The 26,450-nt window shown below is 31.6% G+C and overlaps 1 protein-coding gene across 1 annotated transcript in view; it reads left to right on the top strand.

Moving 5' to 3' along the window:
- Positions 1 to 26,450, top strand: part of LOC145285962 (ribosome production factor 2 homolog) — a 51,568-nt gene that overhangs the window by 9,223 nt on the left and 15,895 nt on the right. The window contains exons 2-3 of the mRNA XM_080134488.1: positions 3,979 to 4,111; positions 23,518 to 23,555. Coding sequence (XP_079990614.1) covers positions 3,979 to 4,111; positions 23,518 to 23,555 — 171 coding nt within the window. The remainder of the gene's footprint in view (positions 1 to 3,978; positions 4,112 to 23,517; positions 23,556 to 26,450) is intronic.

Here is a 26,450-nt window from a genome sequence, read left to right as displayed (position 1 = left end):
GGTCATGTTATTTTTTTGCGGGGAATTGCGGTTCATGGCATTGTTTATGTCGGTTCATTTAATGGTTATTTCGGTTCATTGTATGTTTATTTCGGTTCATTGTATGTTTATTTCGGTTCATTTTATGTTTATTGCGGTTCATTTTATGTTTATTTCGGTTCATTTTATGTTTATTGCGGTTCACTTTATGTTTATTTCGGTTCATTTTATGTTTATTTCGGTTCATTTTATGTTTATTTCGGTTCATTTTATTTTTATTTCGGTTCATTTTAAATTTTTATTTCGGTTCATTTTAAATTTTTATTTTGGTTCAGTTTAAATTTATTTTATTTCATTTTTAATTTTAAATTCATTTTTATTTTATTTTCTCCACTGAATATTTTTTTTATACATTTATAATAAGAAAATGCTTATGCAACTATTTGAGTGGAGAAAGGACTTGGATTCTTCTTATAATTTTCTCAAAGAATGGAAAATACTTGTATCTACGATGTTTGTCATCAGAAGATGACTCTCATAAAAAGTATTGTGACACGCAGATTTTTCGGTGCAGAATTTATTTAATTTAGAATGAAATAAAATAATTTTAAATAAATAAAAATAAATTTAAAATGAACAAATAAAATAAAAACCAGCACAAAATAAAAGTATAAATGAAATTTACTCAAAGAAAAAACAAGTCAAAACAGAACGTGCTTGATACAAAAAAAAAAAAAAACTTTCTGCGCAGTTCCGGTAAAGGAGCCGTTCGTAGAAAGCAAACGTTTGCGCAGGGTCCACACTCCTCATCAAGTGCCAGAATCTGCTTTCCTCATTAATCTTCTTAGAGTAAACTAGCCATTCAACATTGTGAAAATTAAAGTCAACGAATGGACGTGTATGACATAATTATATTTAATTTTCACAATGTTGCATGGCTAGTTACAAATATTAATTATAAAAATTAAACCAAATTTGGCACAAAGAAGCCCTGAGGATGTTGGAGGTAAAAATCATAGTAATGCTAATTATGTTGCTTAAATAAAACCTAACAGCCCTCTGCAGAAGCAAAGCTAAAAGCTGCCTGTTGGTTAGTGTAAATGAATAAATTTATAAACTACTGTAATACGATAGCTAGAAGTGTAATTTAGCATAAATTACTGATGAAGACACAAAATTGTTAGAACTCAGGAATTTTTAAAAATGCAATTCTGTATTAAAACTTTGACTATGATGTAAGTCAACAAGCAATGGATAATTAGAATCTGGTAAACAAATGTTTTCAAAGTAGGTTGGAGAAGTTAGAAATTTGATAAACAAATGGTATGCACAAAAGTATTCAGAACACAATTAATGTAAAGAATATGTACAATGTAAATCGTGGCACAAAGTGGTGTAGTTAAATAGATATGTAAAAAAAAAAAAAAAAATCACATTTTTTTGCTAGTGCATGTGAGAATGACAGACGTTGCAATGATATATGCTTGGCCATAGGAAGAAGAGGGGGTGTAAAGAGCTGAAAATATCTAACCAGTCAGACCACTCAAAAAGATAGTCTGTTTGTTTGTCTCATTAAATAGGATTGGGCATTGTGAGGAAACTAATTTTCCTAGATGGCCTCCAGATAAACCCGTATGAGTAGAGACTGTCTGGATGTTGTCTTCTGATCAACTTTTGTTGTCAAAATTAGGGATGTACCGATGAGCAAATTGGCTGATTACCAATTAATCAGCCTTTGATAATCGGCCAATTCCAGATTAATTGGCTGATTAATAGGTCTTCTAATGCTGATTTATCAGCAAATTTTGTCGTAATAAAATATTAATTTAAATTATATTGTAAAAGAAGACACGTTAACCCCCATTTTTGCTTACAAATAAATTTATCAAAGAGACATGCATCATCTACACCATATTATCAAATAACAGGCATGACACACTGTTAACATGTAGACTTTAACAACTGCACTCCATTTGAGGCAAATAGATGTAAGAATATAGAAAATTTCCCTCCTTTTCCTTCCTATCTAATTATCATTATTATTTTTTACTTTAAATCACTGCCAAAGAAAATTATTACTTCATCTTTCAGTTTTCATGTTGAAGAATTGTACAGTAAATTGTGATGACATGTGAACTGAAAATAAAGCATTCTTCATCAGTCATACTCTTGTTCCTCAGTTTTGGACTCTTGCTACTATTATATACATATTTATTTTTCTGATTTCGAGAATATATATTTTATTGAGATAGATTACTAATTAGATTAGATAAGTAATTTAAATACGTAAAAAATTAACTAAATTTTGACAACAACCTTCAACCATTATGGCAACCAGTTTCTGCTGGAAGTATTTTGATATCAATCCTAAGAATAAAAACACAGCTGCCTGCAAATTATGTCAAAGCGTCACATTAAAGGGTGGCAAATCAGCAAAAACTTTTACAACTAATGTTAAACCATGTTAGAAAAGTTCATCTAAAGGAAGCAAAAGTTGCAAATAAGGAAATACAATGAATATTCAAGGGTAGACATTTCAGGGACAGGTGGCAGCAACTACGAGTCTCCAGCAAAACACCAGCTACTACAGAATCAATATTGGCCAAAAAGAAAATTTGAGATATTAATGACCACAGGTCACAAGAGATCCATTATCTGATAAGAGAAATGATTGCTGTTGATATTAAACCATATTATATAACATCTGACATTGGATTTAATAGGCTTATTGCAAAATTTTGTTCTAATTACAGCATTCCATCAAACATGTACTTCACTGCAAAATAATTTTCGATATATTTACAAAAGTGAAACAAAAATTCAATTGTCGCTTGCTGAAATTAGCAGCATTTTATGGACTACAGACATTTGGACAGCTACAACAGATAATGCTCCTTTTCTGAGTTTGACAGGTTTTCAAATGACTTTGAACAGTGCAGAGCTATGCTTAGTTTTTTTTTTCCATTCTCTGGTGCACATATTGAAGAATTGCACAATGTACTGGATGAGTATAAAATCAAAGTTTTCTTAGTCTTGTGGGATTCAGGAACAAATATGCTGGTGTCAGGGAATGTGGTTTAAAATCACTATCATGCTTCATACATACATACATTGCAACTCTTAATAAATGATTCATTATATTTCTAATAGACTGTTAAGACAATCATTACAACTCACAAATATAGTCTCTCACTTGAATAACTCTCCATTAGCAATTAGCAAATTAACTGAAATACAGTTATTCTGTGTGTTGTGTTTTTAATCTTGCCAAAAGTTCTTTCATCGGAAAAGAACCAGATTTCCGCAGGATATTTCACTTTGCTCAGAAGTTTCTTTATCTTTATCAGACCATTATCACAGGCTTTTTCTGTGAGAAATTGACCTCTACGACGCTTATGAGTAGTAGTGAAGGTCTTCATTTAGTACAAGCTTCATGGTAGAGTGTGAAACATTCGATTCACAAGATAAAGCCCAAATTTCAACGCCACTTTTTCTGCAGATTTTCAAGGAATTCTGCTGTGCAAGAGCAAGGAGATCTTTTGTTATTTCGCTTTCTTTTAGCCACAGCCTCGTAGTCTCTGTTGCAATTCTCTAATTTATGCTGGATGGTTTTTAGTGGTCCGAGAGCATTGAGCAGCAATCATAATCTCCTTATTTTGATGGTCAGCGTGAATCATGATACAAGTTATTCTATTCTACGATTCAGGTGGCTATCTGTCATCCTGTATATGAATGAAGAAACGTTTAAACTTTAAAATTAAGCCAAGTTGGTCTGAATAAATTAAAAAAAATCTGGAAAAAAAACCAAACAAATGCTATTCTGTCAGAGTTATCCTAGACATCCTATAGAAAGACAATGTATGAATAGAATTTTATTTTATTTGAGCAAATGTATTTTCTGATATTTGTGTAATCCATTATTTATAATGAATTATATAAAATACTTTTTATGGTACTAGTATATATTTGTTCATTATTTTTCTTTCCCCCTCTTTTTAGCCCACCAAAAACGAATAAAGGGAAAAGAGCCCTAGAGAAGAGAGAACCGAAAGTCTTTGAAAATCCTAAAGTTGCTATGCTTATCAAAGGTGGCAATACAAGTCAAACAGTTACAGAGGCTTTGAAGGATGTGGTGAGTTTGTTTTAGTTAATTTATTTTTTCTATTGTAAAAGAGTATGATTTTCGTTTGATCAAAATGTTATCCATTGTTCCTTTTAAATTTATTACTATTTGATAGGAATGAACAAAAATGTTACTAGTGTTATTGAGCCATGCCTCCTTTCTTTACAAGATATGGAAGCACAAATGTATGATGATCCATACTTAAAAAATAAAAAAAATTTCTGAATTTTTTAAAATTTATTTTTTCTCCAATATTAATATTTTTTGATATTAAAGGTACTTATACAGTTTGACATTCATGGCCTCTTCGAGTATTTCTGAAACAAAAAAAAATATTCAGTCAATATAAAATTACATTTTTTTTTTTTTTTTTTTTTCCCCTTCACATATGGAACTATATAGTTCGATTTGGTTTAACGTATACAAGAATATATTAAATTTCAAAGATAAAAAAAATGCATTTTCTGTTAGTGGGCAGAGTAAAGCATCTGCCTCATTGAAATATTATCTCTCAATACTTCCGATATTGCAAAATTTTATTAAAATACAATAATTAGGATATTTTTGGTGAATTAAAAAAAAAAAAATGCATTTTCATGCTACTAGACTAGATACTTGTTTTTGTATATCTACTATTTGAAGTACTAGCAGTTCAGCCAGGCTTTGCTCGGGCCCTATGTACTGTTCATAACTTTATGTGCATATATATTTATATATATTAAAAAGTTTGACTCGTGTTCAAGTAACCTACATCTAAAATTTCAAGTGTTTAGACCCAAAATTGGCAGAGGATTTTGGTACTTTTCAAAGGTCAAATTGTTGAACTTTGACCCCTTGACAGCCAAATTTCTGGCCAAAAACTGATTAAAAAGATTTTCCCAAATTTCAATACCCCCCCCCATGTCAAATCTCGAGTCTGTAGACTGAAAATTGACAGTAGTTTGGTAAGGAAATGTACACACACATACAGAGACAGACAGTTTCACTTTTATAGATATATAGATTGGGGTGGGGGCATAAAACTAATTGTTGGACATTAAGACTGAAAATTGGTGTACAAGTCATAGACTGAAGTTTACTTGTACCAAATACTGTTGGAATACAGTAAAGATTGTGAATTTTATTAATGAACTAGCCTGGATTATATGATTGTCGACAGACATGTTTTGTATGCAAATGAAAATGACTTTTCCTGTTGTCAATTATTAAGTTTTTTTGGTTTATTATATCATATTATATATGAAATTTTGTTTTTAAAACTTGAATTTTGTCTGGAGAAGGCCTTGAAAAACTTCGAAAAGTCCTTGAAAGTCTGTACGAACCCTGCTTTAATATTTAACTACAAATTGTTATATGTGGCCGTTTCTACTATCTTATAATGGAACTTTCCTAGCTAACAGTGAATTATAATAGTATGTTACATTCCATGTGTAACCATGTTCACTAGGTACCTCCATAGCGTGTCACATATATAACATGATGTAACATTAATATAATTTTTATACAAGAAATTGGAGGTGCCTAACATTCGCTGACAGTCTCCTAACTTTTATTTTATTTATTTAAAAATTGTGTAGAAAATTTGAATAATACAAAAATAAAAAATATATTGCATAATTATATGTACTAGTCAGACCTTGTGGAAATACCATAGCTCGTATCTACCAGCATCTCTTCTACGATAAAAAATAATTGACTAAATGTTTTAAATAAACTGAATATCACGTTTAATCTATTTTCTATCGAAAATGGCAAAATTCTATTTATGATTTCTGAGTTGATTTGGAAACAATTTTGAATGAGTAAAATCTAGATTTTTGAAGGTGGGCTCCCTCCACTATGCTAGAAAATTACTCGCACCGTACCTATGCTTGGTCTTATTGCTACATCTGGGCTAGTGCCTCTACCTCTACTCTTTCACTCCTACACAGTCTAAAAGCTCTAACCTCTGTTGCAATGTTGCAGTTTTGTGCTTGTTTTACAAATACTTTAATCAAATGTGCTCTGATGAACTAGCACTTGTGCCCTCTAGATGCACATCTCACAATTAACCTGACAAGCAGCGAGATCCCACCCCTTCACTGTTAAGGTCCCTAGATGCTGGAAAGTCTTCTACACTAATAGTTTCTTCCCTCGGACTGCTACACTTTGTAATTCCTTCCTTGTTTCCTGCTTCCCTGATTGTACTAACCTACAGAAATTTAATTGTAATGTAAACAGACATCTCATTGCTCAACTCCCCACAGTTCCCAATTAGACACAATCACAAATTGTAGCCCCTTATGTCCAAGTGGCAACATGCTTTGTTTGGGATAAAAAAGCGTAAAGAAGAAATATGTTCAGTCCTGTTAAAACTTTGCTGATCCACATATATGGAAAATTTCTTGGAAATGTCTTGAAATTTGCATATCCAGTAAAAAATTGTGTTGAAATATTTAAAACTAGCGGGGGTACCCGGCATTGCCCGGTTGTTTGGAGTTGTGTGTGTGTAAGCGAAGTAATAACCCTGTATTAATAAAAAAAAAAATGAAAAACAATGTTAAACTTCTTAAAAAAAAAATTGGCAAAACAAAAAGAAAACGGCGAACAAACGTAAAGCTTCTTTGTAAAAGAAATCAGAAAAACAAAAAGCAAAAATTCATGGAAAAACATGTGCGGAAAACCAAAAAACAAAAAGAAAGAAATGGCATAAATAAGAAAACTGAAACTGGTGTTCCTTCGTAACTGTTCCTTGTGAACGATCCAGCAATGGTGGTAAGTGGTCGTGGGGGAAGGAGGAATTTAATAGAGAGAAAAGATTTTACCACTTCCATTAAGTTTAACCGATTTTGGCCGTAAACTCTCAGCAGAAAAAATATAGGGATCTAAAATTATTGAGGAAGTGGAGAGGTAATATGCCTATAACACACCTTAGATATTGTGCTGCAGTTTGTGCATATTATATTTGCATGAAATGTCTTTATTTTTTAATCCTATTAAGGTCAAAATCACACGGCGGGGGGGGGGAATGAGTTCATTATATATATAGAGAGATAAAATCAAAATAAATACCGATGAATACTATTAAATTATATATACCAGTAAAATATCTTAAAAATATTTAAAAACAAAATAGAAATACCCTCGAAAAATTTCCAGCAAAAACCTAACAGCCAGCCATGGTTCTCTCCAGAATGTGCTGCTGCCATTGCGCACATAAATCACTATTTCCACTGCTTCCAACGTAATAGATGTATGGAAACTAAAGCCGCTTTCAGGACTGCCAGCAATCATTGTAAGAAAGTAATAAAGAACGCAAGAGAGTTGTATGCTCAATCCGTTAAGTCCAAAGTAGCAGAGCAGCGGCTTGGTTCCCACCAGTTTTGGCAAATTGCAAACAGAATCCTTAACAGAAGCATGTGCTCTATCCCAACTATCATCAATGGACCTGAGGTAATCTCGTCAGCATCAGACAAAGCCAAACTCTTTGCCAAGAACTTTGCAGCTAATTCTACCCTATGCGACCAAGGCCGCCAACCCCCAATATTTCTTCCTGTATCAGAAAACACGCTATGTGATATATGTATATCTGCACGTGATGTTGCCAAGCTAATCAAAAACCTTGATTCTAGTAAAGCAACTGGCCCTGACGGTATTCCAATTATAGTACTCAAAAAACTTCAACCTGAACTAGCGCCCATACTTACAAAACTGTTTAAACGTTGTCTTAAGGAGAATAGTTTCCCATCTCCCTGGAAAATTTCATCAGTATGCCCTGTATTTAAGAATTCAGGAGATCGCTCATCTCCCTCTCAGTACAGGCCAATAAGTCTCCTTTGCGTCATGAGTAAGTTGCTGGAATCTATGTTAAATACAGGAGTAATCAACCATCTTAACAAAAATAACCTTCTTAGTGACACTCAATATGGTTTCCGTTCTGCTAGATCTACAGCAGATGTGCTTACAGTTATATCTCATAGGATTAGCAAATCTCTCGACGGAGGCAACCTTTCTAGGGCAATTGCTCTTGACATATCTAAGGCCTTTGATAGGGTATGGCATAAAGGTTTACTTCATAAGATCTATAGCTATGGTATAGCTGCAAATGTCTTCTCAATTATTAAATCATTTCTTTCTGATAGGTTCATAAGAGTAGTAGTTGAGGGGCAAAAATCAGAAGCTCACAGTATTAATGCTGGTGTCCCTCAGGGGTTGATCCTGGGCCCAACTCTTTTCCTGATCTACATTAATGATCTTCCAAATCACATCCTTACATCATTTGTAGACATTTATGCTGACGACACTACCATTTATGGTAGCATATCTAAGACCAAGTTCTCTCCGATTCTCTCTCCTCTGATCTTGAGCACATAGTACAATGGGGAAAGGGGTGGCTGGTTACTTTTAATGCATCTAAAACCAAGCTTCTCTCTTTACATCATCAACATTCTGATCCACATCTGGTATCAATTGAAATGAATGGCTCTCGTCTTCAGGAGGCCTCAAGTTTTGACAAGCTTCTGGGCTTGACCATTACTCCTGATCTTAAATTTTTTTTTTTTTTTTTTTTACACAGTGATCACCACTTATCAAGGCCCAGAAGCCACTCAGGGATAAGGGTTATTGCAAGTACATCACGTTAGTGAGGAGATTTTATGAAGTGTTTAATTAGGGGGGCGGTTCATTAGGAATTTGTTAACATTAGACTTGAAGACATCCAAGTTGTAGTCCGGAGGGAAGCAGGCAGACGGAACAGAGCTCCACAGGCGTGCAGTTCTAAGAAAGAAGCTTTGCTCATGAAATCCGCGTTTTGATTTAGGCACAGATATAGAGTGGGGGAAATTTTTCACAGTGGATTCAACTAGACGGGTGTTTTTCGTGAAAGTTTGGCGAGGGGGGACCAGGGATTGGAGTTCAGACGAGCACCTGCCATGAAAATAACGATAAAACAAGGATAGGCTCGCAACGTCTCTTCTGTGGGAGAGGGGTTGCAGGGTAGAGAAAAGGGCATCCCCCACTAAACCACGAAGTCTATTTTGTACTCTGTCAAGGCATGATAGGCTGTTTTTGGCAGCTCCTGCCCAGATATGGCAACAGTATTCCATCCTTGGCCGTACTTGGCTTTTATATAGATAGAGAATTGCATCAGTAGTGAGATATCTTCTTGAGCGGTAGAAGGATCCCACCATCTTTCCTGCGACCTTGGCAACAGACTTGATGTACGTGTTCCATTTCAGATCAGGAGTAAAGGTCAAACCCAGAAGCTTGTCAAAACACGGGGCCTCACCCAGACGAGAGCCATCCATCACAATTGATGCCAGCTGGGGATCAGAGCGTTGATGATGTAAGGATAGGAGTTTGGTTTTAGATGCATTAAAGGTAACTAGCCACATCTTCCCCCACTGAACCACGCGCTCGAGATCAGAGGAGAGAGAATCCGAGAGAACTTCGTCATTTACAGCCTTTGATGTGTTGCCGTAGATGGTCGTGTCATCAGCATAGATGTCAACGAATGATTTAAGTATGTGTTTAGGGAGGTCATTGATGTAGATCAGGAAGAGAGTTGGGCCGAGGATTGACCCCTGAGGGACTCCAGCATTTCTATTGCAGGCCTCCGATTTTTGTCCATCTACCACTACTCTTATGAGCCTATCGGAGAGAAATGATTTAATGATTGAGAAAACATTTCCAGTTATACCGTAGCTGAAAACACTATCAATAATTCCCCCCACTCTTTATCTGTGCCTAAACCTAAACGTAGATTCCATGAACAAAGCTTCTTTCTTAAAACTGCATGCCTGTGGAATTGTCTTCCGTTTTCCTGCTTTCCGGCTGACTACAATATGGTTGTGTTCAAGTCTAACGTAAATAAGTTCTTGATGAGCCGTTCCATATAAGTTAACAAATTTACCAAATTGATTACTATATTGTCCAATTTCTACTGTACACTCTTTAACCCTTATCCTTGAGTGGCCTCTTGGCCTTGATAATGTGGTGATGCCTGTGTAAAAAAAAAAAAAAAATACATTTTACTGAATTTGCATAGTTGTATGGTGGATATAAGAGTTATGTCCCTTCATCATAAGTAGTAGTTTTGTGATAAAGCGACATAATCCGCCTAGTTTTCAATTATCAACATTTTTTTTTCCCCAACATTTTTTTGAGTGGAGAGGGATTCAAATTTCACTCTATTTTTGCTTTCATTTAAAATTGGTACTTGTGCATTTAACTAGTAATACACACGGACGAAAAAACGCTTTGGATAATCACAGATTTCAAGGTAGTTCTACTAAAATAGTCATATTTTTTAAACCAAAGCACTTCAAGTCTTCAAATTACTACTGTTTTGTTCGGAAATGAATATACTTTCAAATGAATTAATAAATATGAATGTACATTATATATTTTAAGAGTTTTAAGCAAATAAAGTGATAAAAATGTGAACGTCATAAAATTGCGTTTTCGGTAAGGTTTTGTAATGACCCCCCCTGTTTTCTAAAGGTCCGTACCGTGATTGTATGTAGAATTTCGTCATGAAATTTGGGAATCAATAAGAAGAGGTGTTAATCTTAATACTGTCAAGTGTCCGAAATATTTTTGACCATTTTTTTGTCGTGTTAAAAATAAAACTTTAATATGCCGAGTATCGAACATTTTGAAAAAAAAATTCTTCGGACACCCAGTAGTAAGTAAATCAATTTTTTTATTATTTTATGTTGAGTAGGACCGCGGTAATTGATAATTTAAAAGGACCTACCCGAAAAAAAAAATTGTTTCTATTTCTCCAATTTGGTCAAATGAAGTTAGTATTACTAGAAGCAGCAGCAGCTCCAGCCTGTAGAATCAGCAATAGCACAGTGTATAAACAAACACTCGTTCTTTAATTTTTATATTTTTATTCAAGAACGAATTAAGAAAAACATGAAAATATGAATATAAATGTTCTTATGTTTAATTAGAGCTATTTTGTTATCAGAATAACATTAGTTTAGAACTATTCGGTTTTCAGAATGTATAATAACAACAATCCCAACCAATTCGGCATTATGAATCTGTTGCAATTTCTCACATTTTTCGTCAAATTTAAAAACATGGTTAAAAAAAACAAAATAAACTTTTGTAGATATATAGCTTGCATGCACTTTTATTCTTTAAATTAGTTTTGAACAGCGAATTAAAACAATGTTTTACTGCGAACAGCCACAAATGTTTTTTTTTTCAAAATCAAAATAAGTATCAAAATCTCGTTTATACATAGATTCGAAAAAATTGTCAAAAAACAAATATATAACAAATAAATGTTATCAAAGGCAAGATAAGTTACTTTTCTACCTAACTGGATAATTTTCTAGTGTTTTTATTTAATGTAACATGTTTATTCAGCTCGAAAAACGTACAGTGTTTACCGATGTATTGGAAAATTAAAAATGGCGCCCGGCCCGACTCTCTTTGACACGGTAAGTTTGAGAAAAGGAGTTAAAAATTAAAAAAAAAAGCTATACAAAATACTGTTAAAAACTCACCGAATATATGTCAGCCTATGTCACGGTAACATATATTGAGCGAGTCTCTAGCAGTATTTTGTCTACTTTTTTATTTTTAACTCTTTTTCACAAACTTACCGTTTCAAAATTTTCCAAAACATCGGTAAACACTGTTTTCAAGCTGAATAAACATGTTACATTAAATAAAAACACTAAAAAATTATCCAGTTAGGTAGAAAAGTAACTTGCTTTTGATAACATTTATATATTTGTTTTTTTGACAACTTTTTCGAATCTATGTGTATAGTAATACAAACCCTCAAAATCTATATCAATATTCTTGAAATTTTAAAAGCAGTTAGAAAACACATCAAACTACAATTAGGAAGTTTTTTATTTCGTAAATTTTTTTTCTACTTATTAAGCGAAAGATATTTTTACAACCTGCTCCAGCGTAGTATAAACGGCCTATGGAATTAACACCTTCAACCTCGAAAATAGAAATCAACAAATTTATGGAATTTTCTTTGAAATTTCGCAACGCAGTTTCTTATTAAATTAAAACTAAATATATAATATAAAGCCAATAATTATGAACCGCTAACAGTAAATATGAGTGATGAACGCTCTCTTTGAAAAAAAGCTCTCTTAACTTCACCTCTAATCCAAATTATGTGTGGCAAGTCTCCTCCTAAAACACTCTTTAACCCTAACAATAACACTAAGTTCGAGTGGCAAGCCCCCCCCCAACAAAATACCTCTGTAAGCCACATACAAGCATCTAAAACAAACAAACAAAAAATAGATCTTTCCTTAAAGAAAAATACACATAAAAATAAATTGGTTAACTGTCCTAAAATGCTAGAATGGCCAGGAAATGGTGAATTATTTTACATTAAATTTTTGTGAAACTAACCGCTCCCCCCTCTAATATTGTTTTTGTTAGCTTTGTCTCTGTCAAGTTTTCAGTATGTTCACACATAATTTTCCTTAGCCCTACAATTAATTCAAAGTCTGAATGGCAACCCTCCACATATTCTCATTGCATAGAAACCCTCTTAAAACTACACATAATCATCTTAAAAAAAAAAAAAAGCATGCATATTTTCCCATAGAAAAAAAACAGTTAACTGCCCTAAAATGCTAGAATGATCTGTAATAGGAAATTATTTTACATTCAATTCTAAAATAATTTGTTTATCTTTCATTAAAGTTTTTCATGGCATTTTATACATAATTTCCTAAAAAGGTAGAATCACATTTTGGAGGGGTGGTCAGGAGTTGAGTAGGGTTAAACAGAAGGTGTAAATCTACAATAATACCAAAGAAATATTGCAATATATTAATTTTTAAATGGTCTTATGTTTAGATTTAAGTTTTTTGTACATAAAGCACATTACAATTCAACTTTGAGTTCTCCAACTTCTTTTCTGTTTATGGATACATGGCATTTTTAAGGAATTGCTGCATATTTATGCACATTTACTGCAGATTATTTGGAAACCATAAACTTTGGGAGATTTTCAGTTGCATATTCTGATTCCTTGTACAAAAATACACTTATACAGTAAATTTCATTTCTTAGTCTTGTGTTTTAACAAAGATACGACATTTTTACTGAAAAAGTAGTGTAAAAAATGTGACGAAACGCATATGGTCTTAAAGAGGGGAAAATATCCAAACGTGTAAGGCACAAAAATAGCCATAATTTCCTTAATTTTAATCAGATTTTAAAAATTTAAAAAGATTCTTTCTTAGCTCATCAAGCTCTTTCTATGCATACCAATATTGAAATATTTTAAGCTATTTCAATTTTTTAATGTGTATTGCTAATTTAACGCACCAGACATAACTCAGCATTTGCTCGGCTTTGTCCAACGCATGACGTCAACAGCCGGATAAAACCGAGCGTTGCCGATAAAATAAAAACAACGCTACAACAAAATAACTGTAAAATGAAATTGTAAAATCTAGAAACATCCAAAACTAAATAAGTAAAAAAGCAAAAACCTACCGTTCATTTATGTTTTTTTTTATTAGTATTTTGTTTTAAAATTGTTTTCTGTTTGCAAAATAAATACATATAAAACAAGTTTTTTTTTTTTTTAAATAATAGTAAATTTTTTTTTTCAGTTTATAACGAAACAAAAACATTTTCATTTTATGAACCTTTTTTTTTTATTTTAGTTTTTAACGAACAAAAACATTTTTTATTTGTTAAACACGTAATAAAAAGAAAAAGCCTAAAAAAAAAAAAAAAGGCAATAAAAAAACATTTGGGGGGGAGGGCAGGAACAAGGATCCCCCCCCCCTTTTTTTTTTTTTTTGCCAGAAACAAGGATTTTTTTTTTTTACCCAGAATCCCTGCGTGATATATACAACTTTTTTTTTTTTTTTTTTTTTTTTTTTCAGGAGGATATATTTTCCTCAGACTTTTGGAGGGCTTCAGACGACAAAGTAGACGGAGAAGAGGTAGCGATTGTGATAGGAAGCTCCTTCTTACCAACTGGGTAGCTTTCGGCTATATGGGTTAATTATGGAGTCAAAAGGTTGCCTACCAAACTTTTGCCTCCAAATAAACTCAATAAAATATGTGTCCAAAAGTTCCCGGTTGGTACCGCATTCTCCTTTATTTCGTTGCTTGGCTTCCTTCCACATTCGCTCCACATGATTTGTGGTTGCCTGTGTTATGGGATCAACAAAATTCAGGCTGTGGTTCACCGTCAAATGGTGATACCCCTCTCCTCCCACTTTGTTATAAGCCCTCCAATAACCATGGTCCCCGGCAAAATGTATTTTTTTTATTAGTGGAAGGAGGGTTTCCGCGTTCCTATTTGGTACAGTGACCCAGAACTAGTGGTGGGACGATGAATCGGAATCATTAATCGTAAGAATCGTGTATTTTGGGAGGTATCGGAATCGGAATCGCATTGTTAAAAAATACCTTAATTTTCCGATTCCTTCATTACGATTCTTTTAGTCTGATGTTGAAAAAAAGAAAAAAATTTCCTGATATTTCTAACCGCAAGAGAGAAATGTAGTATGTTATAAAAAGAAACCAAAGAAATTCATTATTAACAGGGCAATGCTTAGTGCCCCTCCCTTACAAGGTTCATTCATTCAGATCTATTGTAATCAAAACTACAAAAGAGTTAACTTGAAAAGAAGTATGCATTGCGAGTAAAAATAAAAAAAACGCTTATCTTTTTGGCAATTGTTTTTTTTTACTGACAAATCTTCTAATACTGAATGAAAATGCTTTTTCAACTTATATTTTCTTAAAATAAAACGAGCAAAGTCAAATTATTTAAACAGTAAAAGGTTTAATAGAACAATATACTTTTTTTTTCTTTTTTTAAAAGGCTTTTGAAAGAAATATCTCTAAAATGAAATTGATCACGTATTATTTCGCAAAGTTTTGACAGTAGTCGGCTTCTTTTGAAGTTTAAAAAAAATCGACCCCATGCCTATCTCTTCCAAACCTAAAGTTATTAAATAACCCCTTTGTTAATTTAAGGGTAATTAATTCAATTCAGTCAAGTTTTTTTTTTTTTTTAATTTCATTGAAATAAAATCCATTATTTTTTTTTTCTCCAGAAAAATAAAACCCTGAATTTGATTATATTAAAAGCAGAATAATATAATCTTTTTTCTAGAATTTTAAATTGAAAATTAAGTGTTTTGTGCAGTTTTTTGCCGAACGAAAAAGAAATTAATATATATATTTTTAAAAGGTTTTGTAATCAATTAATTTTTATGTCTAAATAATATTTACGATTAATTAAATAATTTCATTTTAAAAAGTATTTATAAATAGAATTTTACTTAAGACTTATAGTTTAGCAATATTGAACCGCATCAACCATGTATGAATTGAACACAGTCAACAAAAAAAAAAAATTCAAAAGAAAATGCATATTTGCATTTCATTATGTAAACTTTTATACATTGGTTTCAAAAATTAAATTCTATAAGTTTTTTTTGTTAACTATCAGTTGGTACAATTTACCGCCCCATCCCTTTATATTTTTTTCTTTTTGTCTTTTTTAGCAGATTATTTTCAATTAATTATCCAAATAAGTGACTAGCTTTAAAACAAAATTTAATAGTAAATTATTTGTTTACAGATAAACTGAATTTTCTAATATGGCCCAAAGTCCAAAAACGGTCTTGCATGGAAACTTTTTGAAGTTGATGAAGATGAGTTGAAAGCCATTTGCAAAGTCTGTCAAATTAAAATATCGCGAGGAATAAAACCATCTAACATGACCACAACCAACATGTTAAAACATTTAACTATGAAGCATCCAAATAAATTGGAGGAGCAAAATAAAAAAGAAAAGGAACAAAAAATTACCAACTAGTCGCTCAGAGCAGTTTTATTAGTGAGTGTCTTTTTTTTTTTTTTTTTTTTTTTTTTGCCTACGTCACCATCTAGGTGTCACCAATTTTTTTAACCCTCCTTAACTTCAAAGAGTAAATACAATATATACAACTAAAAAAATAATTTTAAAAAATGCTGATTCTATTCATGAAAAATTCTTTTAACTAGAAATTAAAACTTAGGTAAAGATAGCTGACTGACAGCAACAGGAGCACTGGTTAACTACTGAAGCACGTGGAAAGGTGTGGGGAGGGAGGAAAAATAGGAAATTAAATGATGATAATAAATTATGATAACCGTCTTTGAAAGGCACTAAACTCCTAAAATTTACTTCTTTAAAATTTTAGGCGGCACTCCCCGGCGATTTTAAAGCACTCTCCCTCTCCAAAAAAAAAAAAAAAAAAAAAAAAAAAAAAGGATTTAATTTTTAAGTTTGGGAAAGATATATTTATTATAACCGAATTCCTGTATGAAGACTAGATCTACTTTATTGGACGTTAATTTGTGAGATAAGTAATTTTTCAATGTTTAATATGTTTTTAAAGTTTCAATTATCAATTAAATTTTTTTAATTGCATTTATTTTTCAATTTATTTAAAAAAAACAGGGTTTTAAATGTATTTTTCAAGGTAACAAGCTTCGAAAGAAGTCTAATAAAAAAAAAATCACTTAATTTTTAATTTCGACAACCCTGAGAATTTAATTATTAAAAAAATATTGAAATGTGACATTTTTTTATTTAACATTTCTATTAGTTCAATTAATTTCCTTTCAATAATTCATTTCACTCAACAAACTTCACCATTTTTTTTTTTTTTTTTTTTTTTTTTTTCTGTAATTTTGGTAATTATGTTTGCTCAATTTTATCTAGTATTTCATTTGTTTTTTATAGTGGTATCATTTTTATATGTGTTCCTTTGATATACCCTATTTCCAAATTAGTTTGGCTAAACTTATTCTTCACGTTAGAAACAACGTGTAAAAGCAATGAAAAAGTAAGAAAAAATAATAGGTGTTAACTAGTGTTGGGACGATTCCTAATTTTTATACGATTCCGATTCCGATTCCAGGAAAATATTGATTAACGATTCTGATACCAAGTACGATTCCGATTCCGATTCCTAGGGAATTTATTGTTTTGAAATATACCAGGTAGTTTTATACTTATGGTCGGTAGTTCCCAAATATGTTCCCTAACTTTGGAAGAGATATTTTATGTCTACACCGTCGTGTTTTTGATTAAATAAAATTATATAGTAAACTAAACGGAAAAATTAGCAAAATTTATTTTAGAGAAAATTTATTTTACTTAATTGGAATACAGAAAAAAAAAACTCAAAGAAAATAGAATTTATCCTTCAGAGAAAAAACAAATAAAATAGAATTTATATAACAGAACAAAAACAAGAAAATTAGAGAATAAATACACACGATTCATTATTTTGGTCCTCATAATTAACAGATTTAATGAATTAAATAAAAAAAATATAGCGGAAGAGAAAGAAAATATATACTAATTAAATATAAAAAAGATAAATATTTAATTAAATAATTTATAAATGAACATGCGTAATGAAAAAAAAAACAATATACCACGTGACATGGTGCCGTAGATACAAAATAACCTTTCCAAAGTTAACGACCATATATGAGAAATACCATTAATCGAAAGTTTTTGTGTTTTATACCAAAAGGTAGGTATAGCGAAAAGTTACAATTAAAGGAATTTCAAAAACGATTTTTGTTTAGCTATTGATAGTTGTATTTGTGACGGCAGTTCTTCAAACCTCCATAATTCACAAGGAGTAGTTAACGCCTATTATTTTTTCTTACTTTTTCATTGCTTTTACACGTTGTTTCTAACGTGAAGAATAAGTTTAGCCAAACTAATTTGGAAATAGGGTATATCAAAGGAACACATATAAAAATGATACCACTATAAAAAACAAATGAAATACTAGATAAAATTGAGCAAACATAATTACCAAAATTACAGAAAAAATTAAAAAAAAAACAAACAAAAAATGGTGAAGTTTGTTGAGTGAAATGAATTATTGAAAGGAAATTAATTGAACTAATAGAAATGTTAAATAAAAAAATGTCACATTTCAATATTTTTTTAATAATTAAATTCTCAGGGTTGTCAAAATTAAAAATTAAGTGATTTTTTTTTTATTAGACTTCTTTCGAAGCTTGTTACCTTGAAAAATACATTTAAAACCCTGTTTTTTTTAAATAAATTGAAAAATAAATGCAATTAAAAAAATTTAATTGATAATTGAAACTTTAAAAACATATTAAACATTGAAAAATTACTTATCTCACAAATTAACGTCCAATAAAGTAGATCCAGTCTTCATACAGGGATTCGGTTATAATAAATATATCTTTCCCAAATTTAAAAATTAAATCTTTTTTTTTTTTAGAGAGAGAGAGAGAGAGTGCTTTAAAATCGCCGGGGAGTGCCGCCTAAAATTTTAAAGAAGTAAATTTTAGGAGTTTAGTGCCTTTCAAAGACGGTTATCATAATTTATTATCATCATTTAATTTCCTTTTTTTTCCTCACCCCCACACCTTTCCACGTGCTTCAGTAGTTAACCAGTGCTCCTGTTGCTGTCAGTCAGCTATCTTTACCTAAGTTTTAATTTCTAGTTAAAAGAATTTTTCATGAATGGAATCAGCATTTTTAAAAATTATTTTTTTAGTTGTATATATTGTATTTACTCTTTGAAGTTAAGGAGGGTTAAAAAAAATAGTGACACCTAGATGGTGCCGTAGGCAAAAAAAAAAAGACACTGCGATTTCGACCCTCACTAATAAAACTGCTCTGAGTGACTAGTTGGTAATTTTTTTGTTCCTTTTCTTTTTTATTTTGCTCCTCCAATTTATTTGGATGCTTCATAGTTAAATGTTTTAACATGTTGGTTGTGGTCATGTTAGATGGTTTTATTCCTCGCGATATTTTAATTTGACAGACTTTGCAAACGGCTTTCAACTCATCATCTTCATCAACTTCAAAAAGACTTTTTTTGGACTTTGGGCCATATTAGAAAATTCAGTTTATCTGTAAACAAATAATTTACTATTAAATTTTGTTTTAAAGCTAGTCACTTATTTGGATAATTAATTGAAAATAATCCGCTAAAAAAGACAAAAAGAAAAAAATATATAAAGGAATGGGGCGGTAAATTGTACCAACCGGTAGTTAACAAAAAAAACTTATAGAATTTAATTTTTGAAACCAATGTATAAAAGTTTACATAATGAAATGCAAATATGCATTTTCGGGTTTGTATTACTGTACACATAGATTCGAAAAAGTTGTCAAAAAACAAATATATAACAAACAAATATTATCAAAGGCAAGATAAGTTACTTTTCTACCAAACTGGATACATTTGTTTTGTTTTTATTCAATGTAACATGTTTATTCAGCTCGAAAAACATGCAGTATTTACCGATGTATTGGAAAATTCAAAATGGCGCCCGACACTCTCTTTAACATGGTAAGTTCGGGAAAAGGTGTTATAAATAATAAACTAGACAAAATACTATTAAAAAAACACCGAATATATGTCAAAATATGTCACGGTAACATATATTGAGCGAGTTTCTAGCAGTATTTTGTATAGTTTATTATTTATAACATCTTTTCCTGAACTTACCGTGTTAAAGAGAGTGTCGGGCGCCATTTTGAATTTTCCAATACATCAGTAAAAACTGTATGCTTTTCGAGCTGAATAAACATGTTACATTGAATAAAAACCCGAAAAATATATCCAGTTAGGTAGAAAAATAACTTATCTTGCCTTTGATTACATTTATTTGTTATATATTTGTTTTTGACAACTTTTTCGAATCTATGTGTACAGTAATACAAACCAGCATTTTCTTTTGAATTTTTTTTGGTTGACTGTGTTCAATTCACACATGGTTGATGCGGTTCAATATTGCTAAATTATAAGTCCTTAGTAAAATTCTATTTATAAATACTTTTTTTAATTAATCGTAAATATCATTTCGACATAAAAATTAATTGATCACAAAACCTTTTAAAAATATATATATTAATTTCTTTTTCGTTCGGCAAAAATCTGCGCAAAACACTTTTAATTTTCAATTTAAAATTCTAGAAAAAAGATTATATTATTCTGCTTTTAATATAATCAAATTCAGGGTTTTATCTTTCTGGAGAAAAAAAAATAATGGATTTTATTTCAATGAAATTAAAAAAAAAAAACTTGACTGAATTGAATTAATTACCCTTAAATTAACGAAGGGGTTATTTAATAACTTTAGGTTTGGAAGAGATAGGTATGGGGTCGATTTTTTTGAAACTTCAAAAGAAACCGACTGCTGTCAAAACTTTGCGAAATAATACAACGGAATCAATTTCATTTTAGAGATATTTCTTTCAAAAGCCTTCTTTTAAAAAAAGAAAAAAAGTATATTGTTCTATTAAACATTTTACTGTTTAAATAATTTGACTTTGCTCGTTTTATTTTAAGAAAATATAAGTTGAAAAAGCATTTTCATTCACTATTAGGAGATTTTTCAGTAAAAAAAAACAATCGCCAAAAAGATAAGCGTTTTTTTTTTTTTGTTTTTACTCGCAATGTAGAGCCCTGCATACTTCTTTTTAAGTTAACTCTTTTGTAGTTTTGATTACAATCGATCTGAATGAATGAACCTTGTAAGGGAGGGGCACTAAGCATTGCCCTGTTAATAATGAATTTCTTTGGTTTCTTTTTATTTCTCTCTTGCGGTTAGAAATATCAGGAATTTTTTTGTTCTTTTTTTCAACATCAGACTAAAAGAATCGTAATGAAGGAATCGGAAAATTAAGGTATTTTTTAACGATGCGATTCCGATTCCGATACCTCCCAAAATACACGATTCTTACGATTAACGATTCCGATTAATCGTCCCACCACTAGTGTTAACTACTCCTTGTGAATTATGGAGGTCTGAAGAACTGCCGTCACAAATACAACTATCAATAGCCAAACAAAAAATCGTTTTTGAAATTCCTTTAATTGTAACTTTTCGCTATACCTACCTTTTGGTATAAAACACAAAAACTTTCGATTAATGGTATTTCTCATATATGGTCGTTAACTTTGGAAAGGTTATTTTGTATCTACGGCGCCATGTCACGTGGTATATTGTTTTTTTTTCATTACGCACGTTCATTTATAAATTATTAAATTAAATATTTATCTTTTTTATATTTAATTAGTATATATTTTCTTTCTCTTCCGCTATATTTTTTTATTTAATTCATTAAATCTGTTAATTATGAGGACCAAAATAATGAATCGTGTGTATTTATTCTCTAATTTTCTTGTTTTTGTTCTGTTATATAAATTCTATTTTATTTGTTTTTTCTCTGAAGGATAAATTCTATTTTCTTGGAGTTTTTTTTTCTGTATTCCAATTAAGTAAAATAAATTTTCTCTAAAATAAATTTTGCTAATTTTTCCGTTTAGTTTACTATATAATAATTTTATTTAAACCAAAACACGACGGTGTAGACATAAAATATCTCTTCCAAAGTTAGGGAACATATTTGGGAACTACCGACCATAAGTATAAAACTACCTGGTATATTTCAAAACAATAATTCCCTAGGAATCGGAATCGTACTTGGTATCGGAATCGTTAATCAATATTTTCCTGGAATCGGAATCGTATAAAAATTAGGAATTGTCCCAACACTACCCAGAACCCCCTCCTTTTCGGCGGGGCCGTATCCACCGAAGACCCAGACTGGTCTAAAAAATCTGCCGACGTGTTTTCTGCGGTTAAAAACAGATTCGTCGATTTCTACCGTATGGCCTGGGCTTCCAATCTGCCGCGGATTCCTGAGAAAATAGTCCTTGCATATATCACGCAGGAAATTTTTCCAGTCCACAATTGTGTGGCAAGAACGTAACCCACATTCCCGATGGAGATTTTTTGTCGAGGCCATTTCGAACGCCCATAAATATATTAGCTTTATGATACATGCGATAGTTAGTCTTGCTTTTTCGAAAAAGGTCCCAATCCTGATGGAGGTCCAACGGTGGCATTTTACATTTCGACACCGCCAACAGTACCGTCGGAAAGGCTTGTTCTCTTGGCAAGTAAGCAATTCTGGCCGTAGTGGAAACACCTTTTCGCTTCTGCCAACAATTTCCGTTGCTGGCAAAAGTTTAGTACAGTCTCTGGGGTCTGGAGCTGGTTCGCAAGATTTGTAATATTCATATTTTTCGTCTCTTCTTTTTACAAAACTTTTTTTCAACTTCTTCAATTCAGTGTTTCTCTTACGTTTTAACACTCTTCCAATTGATAGCAAAATTCTCGTCTGCTCGCTCGGTTTTATCCGGCTGTTGACGTCATGCGTCGGACAAAGCCAAGCAAATCTTGAGTTACATCTGGTTCGTTAAATGCACAAGTACCTTAAAATTTTATGTGGTGTGGAGTGGCGGAGGTGTAGTGGCGGCCGTCATAAATAAAAATACTCCCCTCTCATCCAAAAAAAAACCTTTGCACAGACGGGACTCTCCAATAGTGCCCCCCCCCAAAAAAAAATAAAATTGTGAAGAATCAAAAATGAGGTCAGCCAGGCCTAACAAAATGGGCAAGATGGCAGTCATATTTTAATTTAAATTAAAAGCTGTAAAGAAAGTTAATATTTGAGATGAAATCATAAGCACTTAAAAATACAAAAAAAATGATGCCAATAAGTTGCAAAGTAACTTTTATTGGCTATGGTAACATTTATTTCCTGTATATTTGATTTTTGAACACTTTTTTAAATCACTGTGGATTGTAAAGCAAATCCCAAATTTTGTTTTGAAAACTTGAATTTTGTCTGGAGAAGGCCTTGAAAAACTTTGAAAATAGACATTGAAAATCTGTATGAACCCTGTTCAAGTATCCTAGAATTCTTATGCCAAGAACAAGAAGCAACTGATTTTAATTTGGATGGGCTGGCATGCTGTTTTTTTTTTTTTTTTTTTTTTTTGTAAAAATCTTAAATAATTATTAATTTTTCTTATGCAGACTAGCAGAATTTTTTTTATTTTTTTAAAGGGGGGATAAATAATTTATTAATATATTTACTTTCCATTATTTATTTATTTATTTTTTTGTAATTATTAAACATATACTATAAAAACATGATTTTAAAAAGTAAAATGTTTTCTATTAACTTTAGGGAACATTTTTTTGTTGCAATGTTGGACTCAAATTTTTTTTTTTTAATATTCCTTCTAACTGAAAAAAAATTGTTTTTTCAAAGATTTTTAGTGAAAAAAAAATTAACAAGTTGTTGTGCTTAAATTTGTCATGTCTCAATATCACACATAGAGAATTAGCAGGAGCAGTTATACATTGTCGTACATTTATTGTGCCTTAATTTGTTGTACATGATTAGTACAAAATCTAAATTTAGAATAATTAAAAATATAACAATTTGTGCAATTCTTTTTCTTTCAAATTATTTTTCATGCTTTGTCATACATTGATAAAAAATGGCTAAATTTACATATTTTGTTTATGCAATATACATTCTTTTCTAACAGGGTATTTTAAAAAAGCCACATGCAATAACGTATAAAAGGTAAGTAACTTTTTATTGTGTATCTGCTTTATTATTTAGTAGGATACCTTGCCATTGTTTGAATGTTACAAATTTGTAAAATTCAAACATAGTTTTTTTTTTTTTTTTGTTTAGTTTATTATGCTTCTTAATTGATAATTTGATTTCAACTTTTCATTAAAAAAAAATAAAAGATCTTGAAAAACATCTCACAAAATGTATGAATGGCAGGTCAACTATGTCTCAACTTCTGTTCTTGGACAACACCTCAATCTAAGGTCTCTATAAACAACCTTAAACTCTTGTCTGCAGTCCTCATTTGCATATGTTATGAAGAGTTTTTAATAAATTTGTTTTTGAATATACCTTTTTTTTTTTTTTTTTTTTTTTTTTTTTACATAGGCATCACCACTTATCAAGCCCCAATTGGACAATATAGTAATCAATAGTAATGGAAGTTCGGTAAATTTGTTAACTTAAGTGGAACGGCTCATGAAAAACTTGTTTACATTGAACTTGAAGACAACCATATGGTAGTCAGCTGGAAAACAGGAAAACGGAAGACAGTTCCACAGACTATATATATATTAAAATTTTCAGAATGTGAAATATAATTATTTCCACAGACAAACAACATCGCAGCTCATATAAGCCATGAAAGCCAACAAACTGGAAATCCAAGACTTCTTGAGATTCAGAACCTGAATCTCTTGCATGCGAGGCAAGCACCCTGCCACCTGAGCAACTGCTTTCAGCTTAAAATCTTGAGTTTGGATGTGTTCAACTGATGAGTCCAAATGAGGGTGAAACTCAAATCTTGAACTTCTGGATTGTTGGCTTTCATGGCTTATGTGAACTGCAATATTGTTTGACTGAAAATAATTATATATATATATATATATATATAATATATATGTGCAGTAGTTTTGTCGATAATAATATAATTATTAAAGTAATTAATGAAAAAAGCATTTGAAATTTCATTTCAAGTGAGTTAATTCACATGAAAACCTCCGCTTTAAATTTACAGCATTAATAAAATATCTGTTACTGGGATGTGAACAGATATTACACTTTAAATCATTTATTTGCAGAAAAAAATACAAAAATAAGCAGGCTGTTCTCTAAATAGAAGTGGGAGAGAAAAGAATGGGAGAGATGAAGTTAGAGAATGAGTAGTGTTCTACCAAGATAAATACAATTTAAAAGAGGCTGAGGACAAAAATTTAAAAGTGAGCATCCTGGAGGATTTCTGTTGCCGGAGGGGATAACTCATTCACTTGACTAAGTAAGAGGCTAAGCTTATCTGAAGTTGGGATCCAACAGAACTAGAAATCACATATGCAGGGAATGTGTACTTGTATTTGACTCTTTTTCGTACACATGAGCTCACTACTTGTATCCACAATTTTTTTTTTCAAAAACAGAGGAATGTAATGTTTTTATATCACATCTGATCTTGACATTCAGCTGTTGCTTAGCAACGCGATCAGATTTTGATCAGCAAACGTTTCAAACCCTTGGTCTTCTCTCGAGCACAACATTCACACTACCATTCATGTTACAGCCAGGATTGTGAGAAACACCATGCATATCTCCGTGTCCCACACCAGTCTGACATTGTCTGTTACATAGCGTACGTTTAGTGGCAGAGGTTGATCTGTATCAATGAATGAGCTGTCACCTTCTTGACATACCCTCCCCCCCAAACTACCGGAATTTATGACTTCTGAAGGAAGTATGCTGTCTCTTCTTCACAGATGTTGCAGTGGGGATGCTCTAGCGAGTCCTCCATTCCACAACTGTTTTGTATAGCATTGAAAAGTAAAGTATTCTGAGCCAATCACTAGATCAGAGAACTCAAAGTTGTTGAGATGAATCAGCAGCCCTCCTGTGGAATTTCTTCCGGGAAGCTTCTTGAGTGTGACTCGGCACTCTTTCAAGAACTGCGATTTACCCCTCAGTTTACGATAGCTCTTGTCTGAATTGTCAAGAATGAGATTGGTAAAGATAATATCGATCGGTTCCATGCAGAAAAGGAAAGTCAGTCTCTTGGCTTTGGAATGACATGTCAAGTCGGTCATCCCCAAGCCTCATTTTTGTGTGTGTAATCTTCCCAGACTTTACCTTCTCCTTGGCATTAGTATATTTTCATTTGTCTTGATACATTTTCTCAGACATTGTTTATTCTTTAGGAGAGAGAAGGGGCAGTATAGTACATATCTTCTACAGGGTTATCTTCTCTTTGGGGGCGGGTAGAAAAAGGGATAATGTAATATCTGTTCTGTTGTCATGATATCTTCCCAGGCATTAACTCCTCCTTTTTAGGGAGGGGTGAGTATTGTATTGTATGTTCTTTCATCATAATACCATCCTCTCGAACTAGCAAAAATATGCGACTGGAGGGAGCATATATTTTGTAGTGTGTATGTAATATATATATATATATATATATATATATATAAGTGATGGGATGATTCCAATGCAATTACCGATTCTATTCCCAATCCCAATACAATTTCTGATTTTGATTCTTTTGAAATTTCTAAATATTCAGTTATGAAGCTGGGTTTTCTTTTCTGATTACCATATATTTTCAAATATATATTTGCATATGTTTTCGCAAACATAAAAATACACTTGTTTAGTGGAGGATCTATAGATTTTAATTTTACTGGTAGTTTAATATCTGTAAATATTTATCGTCATGATCTGCAATGGAAAATTGAGTTTTGTAGAAATGCAAATAAAACAAAAAACAATTGTTTTTGGCATTGGAAAATATGTATCAATTTTTCTGATTCTGATACCATTAAATGGTACAATTCTTCAGATTCCAGTTAATCGTCCCAACATGAATATATAATTTATACATACATATATATATATATATATAAAATGTGTGTGTGTGTTGGG

This window comes from Euprymna scolopes, chromosome 10 (genome assembly GCF_053919585.1).
Source record: "Euprymna scolopes isolate OS-2025 chromosome 10, ASM5391958v1, whole genome shotgun sequence".
In the NCBI taxonomy this organism is placed as follows: domain Eukaryota; kingdom Metazoa; phylum Mollusca; class Cephalopoda; order Sepiida; family Sepiolidae; genus Euprymna; species Euprymna scolopes.
This window is presented reverse-complemented; position numbering and strand designations above follow the sequence as displayed.